The 18,823-nt window shown below is 40.4% G+C and overlaps 1 protein-coding gene across 10 annotated transcripts in view; it reads right to left on the minus strand.

Annotated features, from left to right (window-relative positions):
* SAP130 (Sin3A associated protein 130) overlaps positions 1 to 18,823 on the minus strand; it is an 82,447-nt gene that overhangs the window by 51,453 nt on the left and 12,171 nt on the right. For all 10 annotated transcript variants that reach the window (XM_028101339.2, XM_028101345.2, XM_028101343.2 and 7 more), the window contains 7 exons: positions 17,971 to 18,082; positions 16,764 to 16,888; positions 14,972 to 15,096; positions 6,688 to 6,835; positions 6,221 to 6,311; positions 5,923 to 6,027; positions 2,039 to 2,180 (listed from right to left, as the gene is read on the minus strand). In XM_028101339.2, the coding sequence (XP_027957140.1) occupies positions 2,039 to 2,180; positions 5,923 to 6,027; positions 6,221 to 6,311; positions 6,688 to 6,835; positions 14,972 to 15,096; positions 16,764 to 16,888; positions 17,971 to 18,082 (848 nt within the window). The remainder of the gene's footprint in view (positions 1 to 2,038; positions 2,181 to 5,922; positions 6,028 to 6,220; positions 6,312 to 6,687; positions 6,836 to 14,971; positions 15,097 to 16,763; positions 16,889 to 17,970; positions 18,083 to 18,823) is intronic.

Here is an 18,823-nt window from a genome sequence, read left to right on the forward strand (position 1 = left end):
ATCTCTGCTCTATTCAACATCATACTGGAAGAAGCTCCAGGTAACAAGAGAAACACAAGTATGAAAAATGGAAATGAAAAAAATCCCTCATCCTTCAAAAAATTGTCTTATTTGTAGACAAAATAAAAACCTACATAGGAAATCCAAGAGAATCTACAAACTTTTAGGGCTAACAGGTGTGTTCAGCAAGGTGAATGCACAGAAAGACCAATATATTAAAACCTATAAGCATTCCTACACACAATACTCAAACAAGAACATTTAAAAATGATCCAATTCTGAAACTACTTCATATGCACTGTACCAGATTCTCACTGGAAGAGAAGAGATACAAATATGGAATGGGGAAGGTAATGGGGTTGAACTAGAAGGATCAGCATGTACTAAAGAGTTTTGTTTTTTTTTTAAAGATTTATTTATTTTACAAAAGAGTGAGAGAGCAAGCTGGCGTAGGGGCAAAGGGAGAGGAAGAGAATTTCAAGCAGGCACCCCACTCAGCATGTAGTTTGATCGGCAGGGGCTCAATCTCACAACTCTGAGATCACGACCTGAGCTGAAACCAAGAGTCAGATGCTTAACTGACTGAGCCAACCCTGCTCCCCTAAAGAGTGTCTATGACATCACATACTTCCTATTTCTGTCAGCTAAAAGAGCCTGGAAGAAATGACAATCAAATAGCAATAAACAGAGCTAATGCTCTGGTTTCTAAATGATGAAAAGGAATCAGGGCTCCCTGGAGAAATGGTAGCTTCCAGGGCTCAAACAATATTCAGGAGAAACCTGGAATATTTTGTTGTGGTGGGAAGTAAGGAAGGAGTAGACTGTATGGGATATGGAAAACCCACAGGAACTGGTCTGAAGAAGCTCCCAGAGATGATCTGAGCATCAAAACAGAAGACAATCATGAATTATAATAATGAATAAACTAAATCCATGAGTCCATGCTCATTTTAAAAAAATAAAATATGCAACAAAATAAATGGGGATAGATAAAATTTATTTACATAAACATGTCAACTGATAAATGTGGAAGAAATGATAGAAAAAGACACTATTTTGCAACCATCATACTGCAACCATCAACTGATTTGGCCAAGAATCCTCAACAGATACTAATGCCACTGAGTCAAAGTTTACTGAAAAACAGGGTATTTAAAGGCTCCACGTATTTTCACACAGATTAGTGCTTTACAAAGGAGAAAAATAGGGGTACCTGGGTGGCTCAGTTGGTTAAGCATCTGCCTTTGGCTCGGGTCATGATTCCAGGGTCCTGGGATTGAGCCCCACATTGAGCTCCCTGTTCAGTGGGGAGCCTGTTTCTCATTCTCCCTCTTCCCCTTCCCCCTGCTCGTTCTTTCTCTCAAATAAAATCTTTAAAATTTAAAAAAAAGAGAAAAATATACCTTTATAGAAAAATGTGGCAAACACCACCCTTACTAGGTAGTTAGTGCTGACATGGCTAACAATGAGTGGCATGAGCTCTCTGATGTAGTAACGGTGAGAAGAATGCATCACCTAAATGTTATTTGCTCTAAAAATGCATAACCTAATCTGACTTTGAGGAAACAACCTAACAAGCCTAAGCTGAAGAGTATTCTACAAAAACAACTGGCCTATCTATACTCTTCAAAAATGTCACTGTATGAAAGGGAATGGAAGGCTAAAGAATCATTTTGGATAACTGCACTGTGGTTACGAGAAGGTCTTTGTTCTTTCGGGATGAAAATGAAAGTACTTAGGGATAAAGGGTCATGATGCTGCAACCATACTCTCAAACCAGCTCAAAATAAATCAAACACAGAAACACACTAAATGAAAAAGTAGATACCAGTAGAATACCCATCAAAAGAATGGCTAAATAAACATAGCACATTTTCATAAAATGAAAAATAAATTATACACTGTATTATTTTCAGGAGAAAATCTGAAAATAAGAATAAGTATATATATACTGTATTTCTCGGACATTTTATGTTATTGAAAACTCAAAACAATTAATGACACAATGGGGCAGTGTAACTGGCGTATTCCCTCCTACCTATTATCACTTCGGGTTTCCATGGCCACAGGATTTGGAGAGGCCCGATGACCTGAAATGGGAATCAGGCTACTCCTCTCTGCAGGGTAATCAGGCTGGATCCGAGGAGAAGTGTGTGTAATCTGCTGAGGCACCACCTTAGCTACAAATGCAAAATCCAATCATATTACCTCTCATGTGCTTTTATTGGCATGCCAAAACATTTTTGGCCAGCAATAATCTTAAGAACGCAAATAGTAATAAGAAGCCTGGATCTTTAGTTTTAATCAAAATAAAAAAAGAAAGATGAGTACATAAGATTCAACTGAATTATTTCAAGCCAATAATCTACTGATACATTCATATGTTCATACTGTTACTTGCCAAAGCAGGGTTCACTATCAATACTTTAACAAAAATACCAGCAATCAGGCCCTTTCTCCCTGACCTGTCTTCCTGGAGACCTTTTTTAAAAGGAGAAAACATTTTAACAACACCAAAAAAAATCAACAAAATTTGAATACCAACATGGCAAAGACCTTAGCTTCTACTGCAGCATCCATAGCTAATTAGTAATGAATCAATCATTTTAATTTCTAAGTCTCAGTTTCCTCATCTATGGGAAGGCCTTCTTTAGATAATCACTTTATTTCTAAAATCCTTTCAATGTCTTATGATTTTGCACAATACTTTATAGCAAAATCAAAATGACTATAGAGTTTTCAAATCTAATCTGAGGTTCAAAGTTTGCTCTCCTTTAGCATTTGCAATCAAATTTTGTTTAGAAGGTACAGCTGAACTGGTACATACTTTAGTGTTCTTACAGACCTGTCTGTTAACTCTAGGAGGGAGTATTTGGAAAGAAAAGCTGCAACCTACATTAGATATATAGAAGGACAGCTACCATCTGTGTAAGACCCCAGTTACACCAGTGACAGGCACATAAACACTGGAGACTAGGATGACGTCACCATATTACCTAAAGTGCAGTCCACTGAATAACAAAGGTAAGCAGCACAAGCCCACCAGGATTCCCAGCTATTTCGTGAGGGAGGCAGCTGGAGAAGTTTCTGAAGGATGACAGCTGGGATGCCCAAGTCGACCACCGATGGTGACTTGGCAGAGAGAAGCTGCCGTGAAACATTTTCTGTCAGTACTAAGTAGAGGGGGAGCTGAGTGGGAAGCAACTAAGCCTTATTTTTCCACTGTGCCCAATAAAAGGTAGGAGAAAAGAATGCTCCCAATAGGAATGCAGCTGTCAATTGGCAAAGTGGCTAACTACTTGTTGGTAAACCATACACATGCCCATGAATTTATATCTGTACCTTTTTTCTAATTAAAAAAAACCACACATTGTCAGTTATCAAAAAAAAAAACACTTAAGGAAAAATATAATGCAAAAATCGTTAAGTTGAACATAATGCCACCTCCAAAGATGATCCCTGTTTTCTGAATGCTGTGATCATCTGATTCCGCTTTTTAGAATTCCGACACCACTGTCATATGTGGGCCAGAGCATGGAGAAAATAAAGACGGTATTCTATTGGAAATGAGCATTCATTAAAGGCAAATACTCTATGCTTATGGTTAATCAGGCTTTTCCCCCCTGACTAAAAAATGGTTGAATTCAGTATTTAACTTCACTTGGAGAAAAGAAGTGTCACTTGGAAAAAGCTGCTTAGGTGATTTTAATATACCCACTAAATCCCCACTTGAAAATCAATACTCTAGGGTTAATATCAGGTATCCTTTCTCAACTGAGGTACCTTTGTACAGGGATCCTATAGTGATGTAACAAAGAAATACCTGGCTTACTATGAAAGAAGAAGAGAAAACCAGTGCATAAGCCTGATGGAACTTAGATAAAATCTATCACATTAAGTGGTGGATGTTAAATCTGTTTGGACGCTTCTGTCAGATGGTTTTCACAACTACAATTTAGCAAATGGTTAAAAATCAAAGATAAAAGAGCTGGGAGATACAGAATATAATACTGTAACTTAAGGCAGGTAAAAAGTTGATAGTCTTAGCCAAATGAATGCACATACTTCTGTCTCCTGGTACTCTGAGCTTACTTCCACAGTGTGATCTCTCAGCAAGATACAATGACATAAATGAGAACTAATCTCTAAATAATTCTTTACAGAGATGATTCAAGATGAAACCAGAGAGCCCCTGTAGGGTACACTGCCCTCTTTTATAGGTCTAATTTTCTCTTTAGCTATAGATACGCTAGTGAGACTCTCGACTATAAAAACGGCAAGAATAAGCCTGGTTCTGTTGTTACAGTGCTCAGGATAACTGATGACACTGTTAGATACAGTTGGAAAACGGTGTGAAGTGACAGTTATGGAACAAGCAACAATCTTTTTCAACAGAAGTTCATCAATGCTAATATCACACACACACTCCCACCCTCCGCCCCACTCTTCTTTTCACAGGAGGGAATGAACCACCTTCACCTCACAGAAGAAAGAAGTGTGCTCTCTCTGATGCCAAGTTGCCCCCGTGAGCAGTAGCCTGAGAAAGAGCCAGCAGCAGTATTTTCACTGCTAGAAGCCTACCGTGGGGCTTAGTACCAATTTAAGGATAGGCATGGTTGTGTTATCTAAGGGAGGAGGAAGGGTTTCCTGGGATCCACTACCATTCCAGAAAAGTCCTCCAAGTATGCGCAGAGAGATGTGAAGCTGTCTTACATGGGAAGGAAGGAACTACCGCAGTGCTGGGACGTAGCAGTTGGGGAAGCCATACTTCTGTGTCTGGTCACCAGATTTCTGACAGTTAAGTATGTCAGTGTGTCATCTTACAAAAAGCACTCTTCTAAAAGTTTATGAAAAATATGGCAGCTGTCCCATGTCTCTGGGAGTAAACAGTAAGATGACATGCTTATTGTCATATAACCAAGGCAAAGCTAATACCAGAAACTAAACCCGGGGCTTGTGAATTAAAGAAAGCAGCACTCTGCCTCAGAAGCCAATCTCTGCTTTGGAAGCTGTGACAGTGAGACACAGCCCCTAGGACAGGTGTCGGCAAACTGTGGGCAAATCCTGCCCGATGTGTTTCTGTATGGCCCGTGAGCTACATGTGGGTTCATACTTTGGAATGGCCGGGGGGGGAAAATCAAAATAACATTTCATGACACATGAGAATTATATGAAATCCAAATTTCTGTGTCCATAAAAGTTCTGCTGAAATGTAGCCACACTCATTTGTTTACGTTATCCACAGCTCAGCAGTTGTGACATGGACCTATGACGCCTGCAAAGCCTAAAATATTTATTATCTGGCCCTACAGAGAAAGGTTGTCAATCCCTGCTCTTTATGACTCTTTGGCTGCCAGAAACTTTTCAAAGATTTTTTAAAAATATTCAAAGCATATATTTAAAAGGGGAATAAACAAAGCCTAGAAGAAATTTTAGGATGTTCGTGAAGTATCTTGGGGTAGCAGTCAGATGAGAACTGAGGGTAATCAACCCGAGGTATCACCCTTCCTGCTGTGCACTGCCCAGAGAGTTTTCCTGAACAATCCATCAGTGTACAAGTTCTCTTCATTCCAGATCCTTGCTTCTTCCTTTTTCTGTGGATCTCATCTAACTATGTCAATGAAGTTAACTTATTTCTTTAAAAGGCACACACAGGAGAGGTAAAATCTGATGAATGAGGAGTCAAGGTTGTGTTAAAATAAAATTTACTTTCAGCTCTCAAAGATTATTACCCTCTTTTCCCCACTACAGTCAACATCAAGTCTGTATGACAAATATACAAAAATCGAATTCAGTGTTGCTTTGAAAATCAACAATAATTAAAAAAAAAAAACACCCAATACTAGCCCTCAATATGAAGACCTCATCAGAGGGGCTGAAAAATCCCTTTTAAGCTCTGTGTGAAGGCTGCAGGACACTTACCAACTGGGATGTTTGAGGTGGTCACAGCGGTAGCATGGGATGAATGTGAGGGCATTGTCATGGTAACAATTGTACTCGTGGGAGCTTGTGTGTGTGACACAGATCCTGAAATTGGAGAAAAAAAGTCTTCAACAGTGGCCTCTCTACCCACACTAGATTCTCAAATACCCGAGGAAAGCTCTTGGGAAAAGAGAATTCACCCTATTCTTTTTCTCTGACTGAAGCTGAGAAATGAAAAATTAACTTACCACTCATGCCTCACACCTCCTTAGGAGGAAAAGCAGGGCTGCAAACTTACCGGCCGTGGTAGCTGAAGGAATGGTGTTGGTTGCCAGAATAGGTGCTACGGTTGCTGCAGCCACTGGTGTGCCAGTACTGAAGATAGTTTTCTGGAGGGGGAGGGAGGGGAGATATCCCATGACACAGTTATAAACAAGAACATTTCCCCCTCCATCCAGTTTATTTATTTTAAAGATTTTATTTATTTGACAGAAAGAGAGCGAGAGAGGGAACACAAACAGGGGGAGTGGGAGAGGGAGAAGCAGGCTTCCCGCCGAGCAGGGAGCCCGAGGCGGGGCTCGATCCCAGGACCCTGGGATCATGACCTGAGCTGAAGGCAGACGCTTAACAATTAAGCCACCCAGGCGCCCCTCCACCCAGTTTAAAAGCAATCACTGCCTTCAATATTACTAGGTTCTCGGCAAGTTTTGCACAAATCTGGTTTTAACCCACAGCCTCCAAAGACGGGCTGACCTCTGGTTTTACCTGCGCCATGGTATGAAGTTGTTGCTTTGGCGTCCCCAATGCAGGATGAGATGGCAGTGTGATTCTTGTGGTTACATCCCGTGACTGCGCAGGACGCTGAATACTAATTGCTGCAGATGGTGGATGCTGGATAGACAAAGTTGGCCGACTGAAAAAGATAGAAAAGACATGATTTCTCACTTGTCTCTAAACACAATGCAGGCAGTTCAGGCCATTTACTATCTTATACTAGACCATCATCATATGGCTGTATTTTTAGGTCTGTGACATCCACAGGTGAACCAATGAAGTAAATGGTCTGTCAAGTTTCTCTTCTGTAAGTCCCATAAACCTATTTCCAAAGGTATCAATATGCACCATGAACTGAATCAATTAATCCTTAGTCATTTTCAGCACTCTCAATGTAGTTAACCAACACTCTAGGACAATCTTGAGTAAGCATTATTATAATCAATACACTTCACTCTGTGGACAAAGCTGGAGATACACACTAAGGTTTTCACATTACGAGGGAGGATTACAGACAACACTGAGTAACAGTAGTGCACCCCACTGCCCCCAAAGCACTAACCCGCTCTCAATTTCCTATCATTCCTTACCATATGATTCCTTCAAAAGTTAGTTATGATTGTCTAATGATTAAAAGGGATATCAACACAGAAACCATGTCAAATTAACTGGCAGCAAGCTACTGAAACTGCAGCAGTGGCAAGAAAACTTGACATTATAACAAAGTTGGCGTCTCAAGTCAGAGGGGGATGAATGGACTATTTAATAAATGATGTTGGGAAGACTATGTAGCCCTTTGAAAAAAATAAAATTGGATCCATGCTTCATGCATTACTACGCCAGGATAAATCAGAAGAGGATCAAAGATTTTACAGCAAATTAAAAAGTACATGAAGAAAAGACAGAAGGATTCTTTTATAACCTCAGAATGGATGAGAGCTCTTTAACTACTAAAAGCTTTCAAAATCCAAAAGCTACAGAAGATCAAAAATTTTACTCTGTGAACAAATAAGCAAACCTACATAGCAAAACACACAAACACACTGTAAGCATGGTCAAAAGACTCATAAATGGAAGTGTAATCTTCTTACTATACTAGGAGCTCCTTGCAGTCAGTGAGAAAAACAGCCCAATAAAAAACAAGCAAAGGATATACATAGCCAGTTCACTAAAAGGAAAACACAAATGGCTCTTTAACAAAGAAATGATGCTCACTCCCACTCATAGGAAGAGAAATACAATTTAAAATACACGGAGATATCACTGTTCACCTATCAGACTGGCAAAAACCCCCAAAATGGACAGCATAATGTTGTTCAAGCTACAAGGAAATAGGCACTTCTCAACATTCTGGAGGGAGTGCTAACTGGTACAAACCCTAAGAAAGGCAATTAGTAGGTACTGAAATTATAACTGCATATACCTTCTGATTACTTTTGGGAATCTGTCCTACAGGTATTCTTTTTTTTTTAAAAGATTTTTTTTATTTATTTATTCATGAGAGACACAGAGAGAGAAAGAGAGAGAGAAGCAGAGGGAGAAGCAGGCTCCCAAGGAGCAGGGAGCCCGATGAGGGACCCGATCCCAGGACACTGGGATCATGACCTGAGCTGAAGGCAGACGCTCAATCATCTGAGCCACCCAGGCGCCCTATCCTACAGGTATTCTTGCACACAGAGATAATGACTGAAGTATAAGGTTATTCAATGCAATATTACTTATGATAGTCAAGTACGAGAAACAATCTCAAATCCATTCACACACACAATGGATCACTGTGCTGGTACTAAGAGAAAAACGAGGCTGTCTAAGTAATGAAACGGGAAACTTTCAATACATGTTGTTATATTTAAAGAAAGTAAAGAGAATATAGGAGTTAATTTGGGGTAAAAAGGATAAAAATAAGAACTGTATTTGAACCTGACTATATTAACACTGGAAGGACATCAGTTAGATATTACCAGGTAACTTAAAAAAGGTAAAAGGGAAGAACAGAGGAGAGAGTGACACACCCTACTCATCTTTTTATGCTTTTATATTTTGAAACCATGTGAACACAAATTAAAAAGAAGTGAATAAGCTGAACTTGTAAGGGTAAAAACTTGATTGGGGCCGCACGTTTCTAAACTAAGCAATGGTTTCATCATAAGCATCCTCTCTCAAAATGCTTTAAAAACAGACAGGACAGGGCGCCTGGGTGGCTCAGTTGGTTAAGCGACTGCCTTCAGCTCAGGTCATGATCCTGGAGTCCCGGGATCGAGTCCCGCATCGGGCTCCCTGCTCAGCAAGGAGTCTGCTTCTCCCTCTGACCCTCTTCCCTCTCGTGCTATCTCTCATTCTCTCTCAAATAAATAAATAAAATCTTAAAAAAAAAAAAACAACAGGACAGGATATCTGTGAATAAAGTGTTTAAATTGAATGAAGGATGGTTTTCTCTCTGAAGAAAGACAGCTAAATGCTTTATCATTTGAGTTCAAAGGAAAGCTGAAAAACTGGCCATGGATACAACTATGGAACTTGGTGGAACTCACTGAGGAGAAAGCCTACTACTGGAGACTGGATCTTTATGCTTTCCAGGATGAGCCATTTCCCCAGGCCCATTCCCTATGTTCACCCAAAATGTAAAGGACCCCAAAAGATTTCCTTAAGTGACTCTCATGTTCTCAAGCCAGAAAAAAACCTAGAAATCCTAATTGTAAATCAGGATTGTAAATCCTAAAAACCTGGATAATCCTAAAAAGTCCTGGGGTCATTCTTTTTAAGCCTTTCTAGTATGCCTCTAACACTAGTCATTTTTAAAAGGCTGGGAACGAGGAATGGATGTTCTCTGGTAATTTAAATGACCACTTTGAGATTTTGTTTAGGTTTCATTCTCTATCCACATTATGGTAGAATCCACTTTTTATTATGAATAACATAGCCCAAAAGTTACATCCAGAAACACAAAGAAGAAAAATACAAGCCCTGTGGCTATTCCACAGTTAGCCTTATCATCACCGGCAGGGCAGCAGCACACTGGTAAGATGACTACTAACTTAGCCGGTACGTGGTAGGCCAATTCTGACCAGGACCTCCACTACATCACTGACAGTTCAAGTACCTCTGTGGATCCTGAAATTACTGAAGATGACCATTACACCAGTTGTCATGGGAGGTCAAATGCATGCTGTAGGGTCAGGTGTTTGGTACAATCCCTGCGGAATCAGCCTGAGGATATTACTCTTGATGTGGCAAGTGGAGACGCAGACCTTGCTCAAAGTAACAGGATTCTGAACACCACTGGTCCAGTCAGTGAATAATAATTAGGATCTTGTTTTGCAGCCTGGCTTCTTCCCTGTATGGCTTTCACACCCTCCTGAAAGGTGACTTTAGAATAACATGAGAAGAATGATATTTGCTGACATAGACCACCTGCATAAAAGAATCGTCACTGCAACTATCAGGATGTCTCTGTGGCTTTAACAGATAAAAATCCATTTTGGAGACTGGAGTTTTAATAGTTGACAACATACTACGCTAAGCACAGTGCCATGTAAGACACTGGCTCCCAGCATTTATGATGAAAACCAGAGAGATATATGTATATATAATTAAAATAATGACAAAATTTAGGACAGATGAACTTAATTATAAAAATAATTTTGAAGTCTCATAACAAAGAATAATGTCAATATTCAAATCACCAGGAAAGGGTCTCCTCAATTCACCTGAAACATACTCATATTTAAAAGGTCTGGGTCATAAAAAAAAAAAAAAGCCAGAAAACAATATTTATGTTAAGTATTTAAATACGTGTTTAAGTGCTTTTAAAAGCACAGACTATAGTACATGGTAGTCTCTGACTTTCATTTACTCTTAATGAAAAAAAAAAAACTACAAACATGTCAATAAGGTACATTACATGTTAGGCATATTTTAATTCCTTTACATATATTAATATAAGCACTCCTTATAATGACCTGTGAGGTAGGTAGTATTATTGCCATTTTCTTTTTTCCCCCATAGATTTATTTATTTGAGAGAGAGAGAGAGAGAAAACACGTGCATGAGACGGGGAGGAGCAGAGGGAGAGGGAGTATCCTCAAGCAGACTCCCTGTTGAATGTGGAGCCCGACATAGGGCTTGATCCTAGGACTGTGAGATCATGACCTGAGCCAAAATCAAGAGTTAGACACTCAACTGACTGAGCCACCCAGGCACCCCTATTATTGCCATTTCTAGGTGAGGAAATTGAGGCATTTACTCTTTGGCTTAGCACTCCCACTTCCACAGATCTTGAAAGTATACCATCACAAATATGCAACAGCACACGCTGAAATGTCCATCAGTACGTCCGTAAGCTGGGGTACAACAGCTAAAAATAAAGAGAATAAATAAGATATCTCTATGTACTGACTTGGATCATCTCCAGAATATATTAAGAGAAAAATAAAGGTAAAAAACAGTATATATAAATACAATATGCTGTATTTTCTTTGAAAGTTACGTCTTTTTTTTTCTTTAAAATTTTTATTTGAGAGAGAGAGCCAGAGAGCAAGCACAAGCAGGGGGAGAAGAAGAGGATGAGGGAGAAGAAGACTCCCCACTGAGCAGGGAGCCCACCATGGGACTGGATCCCAGGACCCCGGGATCATGACCTGAGCCGAAGGCAGACACTTAACCGACTGAGCCACCCAGGCGCGCCCCAGGATGCTATATCTGAGGGACAGAGAGGAGAGTGATACTCTTCACTGTATACCTTTTTGTATATTTTTATTTTGGAAATATGTGAATGTAAATTAAATAACAGAAAATGTTACTACATATCTCACAGAGAAAACAATCACTTCAAGTGACCTCTGAATATATTCTCACTCCGTTTTGTGGGATCTAGTTTGAACACGAAAGAACGGGGAGGAAGTCTTAAACTTCACACTCAGTCTTATTGTTAATCTACAGAAAATAAGGGGTTGATTTAAGACGTGAACTTGGGACTCTGAATTGTTACTTTGAAACTTTTTTTTTTTTACATTATGGACCAAAAAACCAAGTAGTTATGTTAATGTCTTGACACAAGGTTTGCAGTGTAAGAGAAAAGATGTACAAATATAAAACTGAAGAAAAAAAAACCTATTAACGTTAAATTTCATTTGGAAGTATCAGTATGAAGACATGACTGTATTTACTACATCGATTACTTCCGTCCACAGAAAGAGCCAAAAGCAACGATACCCCGGGAGCAATGTATACCCTTAGCTCCCAGATCTTGGGTTCTAATTACCATTCTCCACTAAAAAGAACCAAGAACTGTTGGAGAAATGGCTGATTTCAAGACTAGGGAGGCAGAAAAATAAAAAACGGCCTCATTTACCATGTATCAAAAAGTAGAAAGTACTCAAAGTCCAAGAGGAGTTATCAAAATGACACTCAAACCAGTCTGAAGGGGTTCTCACTAGCCAAATTTGGGGCAACTGGGAAAAAAAAGGATTTTCATTAAAATACACTGAGTAAATAAAACACCCTGAGTCCACAGTGGCAACTCACCCCTACACAAAAAAGATCAGAGATTAAGCAGGGTCAGTCAGCTAGAAAGTGCTCCCACGTCTGTTGTCTTAATCAATATACCCTTTCTCCTAGTGATGAGATTTTCTTTAATGGTCTCAAAGACTGCTCTAGGGATAGAGACCCAATTTAGAAACTTGACAGAGAAAATATGCAGTTAATTTACAATGAGTGAACCTGTGACCATCCTCCAGTGTTGAGCTGGATCTTTGTTTGACTTCTTTAGAGTGAGGACAAGAAGTATTGCAGGCAGAGACTGCTGGTGTGGGATTTTCTCCTCCTCTCAGAGAACAGTAACAAAACAAAAAGGAATGCAGTCTCCATCTTTGGCAACATTAAGAGACACCTGAAACCTCAAACCACAGAGGAGGTAGCAGAACTGCCAAGGGCAGTGATACCCAAACAGGGACACAGGAGTCAATGCACACAGGATCTCTGCAGCTACAAGTTAAGGGACAAATCCAGTTAAATATAATTCTCCAAAGTGAGGAGCGCACTCTGACACAGAAAACCAAAAACTTGTGTTTGTAACAGTAGGAGCTGTCAGTGAAGCAGGACCTGGACACGTACCAGTTCCAATATCCAATAATCAACGACGTAGGGCTGAACTAAGAACCACACACACGGATAAGCGCCATGTGAAAAACAGCATGTGGTGAGGGGTGCCTGGAAGGCTCAGTGGGTAGAGCGTGTGATTCTCGATCTCAGGGTCATGAGTTCAAGCCCCATGTTGGGCACAGAGCTTACTTTAAACAAACAAACAAATAAACCAAAAAAAAAAAAAGACCCCAGCATGTGGTGAGACCCGAGGAAAAGAGAAATTGCCATCTGGAGCAGTCTATTTTCACTGGCAGGTGAGAAGTACAACAAAGAAAACACGAACAGAGTATCCTGAGTCGTTAGGAAAATTTCCCCTAATCCAGTACACAGCCCAGCCTACAAGAACCAATTACAAATAGCTGATGCAGAGTAAGTTCAACTCCACTGAAAGATGAGTACTCAGAAAGCAACCAGCACAAGATCTATTTCATGATGCTACAAGAAAAATGGTGGACAGAAAAACGGGAATTTCACTAGAAAGGCTTTCACTAAATAGATGAAAATTGTACCATGAATGAAGAAAGGTAATGAAATAACTCCTTCCACGAAATGAAAACACAAAGCAAAGATGGAAGAGCTCATTGGACAAAATGATAAGACAACAGGAGACAGGCATAGCTCAATAAATAAGCATAGCTCAAGAGAGAAAGAGAAGAAAATATCCAGCTGCATCAGGAGTGAAGGCAAAACTAAAAGTAGAGCATGACAGACAATGCTGGAAACTCAGTAAGAAACAGAGAAGACTGTGAGAAAATTAAGTAGAATCAAAAGGGAAAAAATTAAAGCTTAGATAAGGAAGTTGTGCAAAAAAGATCCAACAAATACGTAACTGGGTGCCCCCTCACTAAAATGGAATAGAATGAACATATAAAGATACATTCAAGAAAACTGTTCATAAATATAGTTTCATGCTGCAGATTAAAAAGGTACACCATGTTTCAGAACAAAACAATACATAATAGTCACTACAAAACTATTAACCAATCTCATCATCTCTACCTGGGTGCTCAGAAGTCAGCACAACCTTCCAATGCCCAAAACTAGTCTGGAATTCCTCCCCAAAACCTACTCCTCCCACTGTTCCTCATATCAAGTTACTGCAACTCCACCTTCCTAGCTACATAGGCCAACTAGCAGGGCCAGAATCCTGACTCCTCTTGTTCTCTCACTGCCCCTACGTAATTCCTCTGAAATCCTCAACCAACTTCAAAACTCTATTCTGAATCTAACCATGTCTTTCCACCTCCAGCAATGATCTCTTCTGGATTCCTACATACCTTTCTAAACCATCTCTCCATTTCCAGCTTTACCTCTCCACAGGAGCCAGGCTTCAGACCATGACGCTGCTCTGCTCAAAATTCTGCTAAGGCTTCCCGTTGCACCCCAGCAAAGTCTAAACCTGTAGAGGGCTTCCGAAGGCCCGAATCTGGAGACCCTGTTACCTCCTAAAATAATCTCTTGCCGCTCTCCTACCATTAGCCTCTTGCTTCCTCTTACTATGGCAAACACACTCCTGTCTTGGGGCCTTTACACTTATTGTTCCCACTGCTTAGAATGCTCTTATCCCACACAGCCACATGGCTCATTTCAATACATCTTTCAATTTTCTGCTCCAATCTATTCTTTTTTTTTTTAAAGATTTATTTATTATTTATTTTTGAGAGAGTGAGAATGAGAGAGAGAGAAAGAGTACATGAGAGTGGGGAAGCAGGCCCCTCACCGAGCAGGAAGCCCGATGTGGGACTCGATCCCGGGACTCCAGGATCATGACCTGAGCCGAAGGCAGTTGCTTAACCAACTGAGCCACCCAGGCGCCCTGCTCCAACCTGTTCTTAACAACAGTCCTCCCAGATCACCTTACAGGAAATAGTAAGCCTGTACTGCCTAACCTGTCACTCCAAATCCCACCCTATCTAATTTTTCCCCAAAGCAACTTTTCACCATCTAAAAAACTTCATTTTTTTATTTGTATGTCTCCAGCCCCTAAACACAGAAACTCTATGAGGACAGGCTTTATCTCCAGCATCTAGAACACTACACAGCTCATAAAAAGCGCTAAGTATTTACTGAGTTAAATGAAAGGAAAGGAAAAAGGGAAAGGAGGAGGGCCTGATCTCCAAATCCCCAAATATACCTAAGTGCTGAATCAGTAGCATGTGCTGCAGTTGTAGTAATGACTGGAGACTGAGCTCTGGTGGCTGAGACAGTTGCTACCACAGCAGGAGGGATGGTATTAGAGGTGGTCACAGGTGGACGAGACTACCAAGAGAAAAGAAAAAATATTTCATTTAAAACAAGAAGCAAAATAAAATACAGTAAGCCAATCACTGAAAGTACAATTTGAAACTTGGGCCTTCAAACAAGCATGTTTGTGTCCAAATGAAAGCAAATTCTCACCATTCTGATTAAGAAATTCTCTTTTCAGATAGGTAATTTTAACACCCAAGAGACAGAATTACCAAAAAATACCCTATTTTGGCTGGATGGACTATATAAATTCCTCCTTTCATCCAGTAGGACTGGATGAAACATTTTGTTCTATTAGTAGGAGTTGGGATCCAACCCTTCAGATCTAGAGTGCCCGCAGATTTGCTGGTTCTGGTGTAGACATTTTACACTACCAGACAACCAAGTGCTTTCCACAGGGTGATCTCAGCCGTCGGATGGAACTCCTGGCTCTCAGTCCCTCTAAGCTAGCAAACACATGAAAAGAGCACTTGCCTGTGGAAGATTCAGGGTGCCCAGAGGCTCTCTGGCTGTTTTCACATGGAAGTACTTCCTGTACCTTGCCCTATACTACATGTGTGTGTAAAATCTTCACCAGACAAACGAGTTTTCCACCCTGGGCTTCACATGCTTGTCCACCATCGATTCTTTCCATCATCTGAGCTCTCCTCTGAGTAGTCCCTTTCTTGACCCTGATCTACACAGTTAAATTCGCAAATGCCGCCCATTCTGGATCTACCTCTCACCTCCAGACCTTTACCTGTTGTGCCTGCTGTTACAGCTCGTTGTCTCACAGTAGGATCGTCACACTATCTTTAGTGAACTCCTTGTCCTGGTTCTTTCTCTAATCCTTTCTATATACCATTTATGCTCCAGGGGCCTAATGAGCCTCCAAATGTGTTTTATTAGCCAGCAAGGTCTCTTATTTTGTTTTAAATTGAAAACTCTACGCTGGACATGTACTATCTTGTGTCCCACTCGGCACCCTTCCTTATTGTCTTAAATCCTGCTGTTCCACATACATTACCAGTCTGGCCCCCAAAAGTATTTGAATTTTCATCTCCTGTCTGTGATTCAGCTCATTAATCTTTCAAGGATATTTCTTTGATCGTATGTTACTGTGTTCAAAAAATTTAGTGGCTCTCTGTTGTGTACAAAATCAAATTTATACTCTGTATCTTAGAGCTCTGAATTTAGAGACATCACAATGTCACCTCATAACACACTATACCTCAGTAGTACTGCGCTCACAGATTTCCTTGGAAAAAAGTTGAAAGGTACAGACCGTCTTCCTTGAAAAGCATGCACACGTGCATAATAACATGCACAAAATATGCAGGGGCTCATAAATCCTGATCTGAACAAAAAACTCTCAGTTCTGGCTCGCCTCTACTAACACTGTACGTAACCACCACCGTCTTCCTCACCACCATTCACGGTATTGCTCCCTTTCGCTGCCTCTCCACTTCTCTGAATCCCTGTTACCACACCCATCCCAGCGAAAGCTTCCCTTACCACAGCTCCTCTAAATCCCGATGGCTGATCACATCACAGTGTATATAACTCAACTTTCCCGGCCGCCTCTTGGCAACTAGATCAAAAGTCACTCGAGGTCAAAGGACTCTCCCAGGCTCTAGCAGAGTCAAGAACTCAGAGCAGGCACCTAGTACTTGCGAATGACTACCCACAACCTGACGTGCCTGGATTGGTTGGTGAATGATGTGCTGTACTGCTGGCTGAGCTGTAGCAGCATTTGGCAACTGGGAAGTTGGCCTCAGGACTGTGGTTACTTTAGAACTGGACATCACAGCAGCAGCAGCTGCTCCTGGAAAAAAATTGTTTTCATTAGTATGGCTTAGGGGCTCGTAATTTGCATGGTTCCAATTATATGCCCTAGGAAAATAGTGTGAACCGTTTCTAAACCTCAGTAAGTCAGTAATTTAGCAGAGATGCTGTATGTATATTTCCCTTCCCTCACACAGGAAATTAGGAAAATGTGCACTCAAGGGTTGTGATTTGATAAGATTAACAACCTGTATTGCTTTTTTTCAAGGACATTCTTAAATGAAATTGGCTGTTGTTTTTTTTTTTTTTTCACTACAAGTATGTAGAAGAGAAGCACACACTCAATAGCAGAGCGTGGTGCCACCACCTTCATTTGGGCCAAGGCTCCAGCAGCGTAACCACCAGTGAGGGTTCACTTGAACCACCACTGCCTTTGTATCGTCAGCGCGAACATCAACACGGTATGACCGGCAAATGAAATCTTAGTATTTTCACGAAAGTAGTTTTGACCTAACACAGACCCCCTTGCAGTCTATGAACTTCACTCTGAGAACCACTGAATTATGTTATGACCAAGTAACCTGGTTTTGTACTTGTGAGCCTGATTTTGCCAACAATGATTTAACACTCGTCAATAGAAGGCTACAATTTCTGATCAAGTAGTTGAAAAAAATCATTAAATTTAATACATGACAACCTATTAGAACTTAATTGTAAGAATAAATTCATCTTATGGCTACGTTACTCGAGTAACCACCATCACTAAACTTTAAGAATAGTCAGTATTTGTATTTCTGACTTTCTTATTAACAACAAGGACCATTTTGGACTATCACAGCTTTGAGGAGTCCCTCATTACAAAGGACAATCTTTAGATCATACTAAAAATTTGAATTGCTTTACGTTTACACACACAAGCATACACACACTTGTTGAAATGCAACTATAATTCGCATATACTAGATCATACTTAAAATGTGTATTGTTCTAAGTTTATTTCTGTTGTCCTGTAACTTTAATAAGATGAGTCTAGATATATTTTTTAACGGTAACAGAACTCTCTTACCAAATATGTATCTGCCACAGCATTTTGAAAATTTGAACAGAATGTGCAGTTTTTACCTCGAGGTAAATGAGAAGCTCCGATGTGAAGAGGGGGCCCAGGAGCGTTGCTGCGGATAATAGACATCTGTACATTTGTGGTCATGATGTGATGCAGGTTACTGGGATGTCCCTGCAAGAAACAGGATATAATGTTATTTTCACATGCTTGGTTTTAGCCACTGATGCTTAGCCATTGCTTCTAGGAGGTCAGTTGCCTCCAAATGTGGGTCGGGGTATTCCTTTTAGACAGTGAGTATCCCAAGGGAAAGGACATTTCGCTTTTTTTTTTACGCAACACACTGCATGATGACCTGTGCCAGCAGGCATGTGGTGACTGTGAGGACCCTTCAATGCCTCAAGCCTAGCTAGGTGCTAGAACTCTAATAGATGGACATATTTGACTGTCCACTTTGGGACACTCTCATCTTCAGTATTAGTTTTTCACACTTGTTTTCTCTGCCTTGGCCAAAAGCTTATTTTTTCCTATCCTATTTTCTTTACATGCCACTGCATTCCTTTAGGCTATGCAGGACTTCTAAGTAAATGTCCATTAGCACCCAGCAGGTACTCCCCTACGAGTTCTTCAGCTCCCCACTTAGCTGTCCCTTCCTCACATGCTCCCAACCCTGACGCCAGTGTTTCCCAGATGCGGGTTCCAGTACTGCTGGGAATACTCAGCAGTACGACAGAAGAAAGAAAACATAGTGTGTCTTCTTGGACTACCGATTTTTTCTTGAAAACTTGACGGGAAAGGTTTTAGATTCAGGTTTTTTCACTCTCAGTAATTCAAAATATTTAAGTAAATCATATACATGTTACAGAGTAGGAGTAGAATTTCAGGAAAAAATTTATCTTAAAACATGAGACTATG

This window comes from Eumetopias jubatus, unplaced genomic scaffold (assembly GCF_037043125.1).
Source record: "Eumetopias jubatus isolate StellerSeaLion01/CBP00866 unplaced genomic scaffold, mEumJub1_p1.0 scaffold_3, whole genome shotgun sequence".
NCBI classification, from domain to species: Eukaryota; Metazoa; Chordata; class Mammalia; order Carnivora; family Otariidae; genus Eumetopias; species Eumetopias jubatus.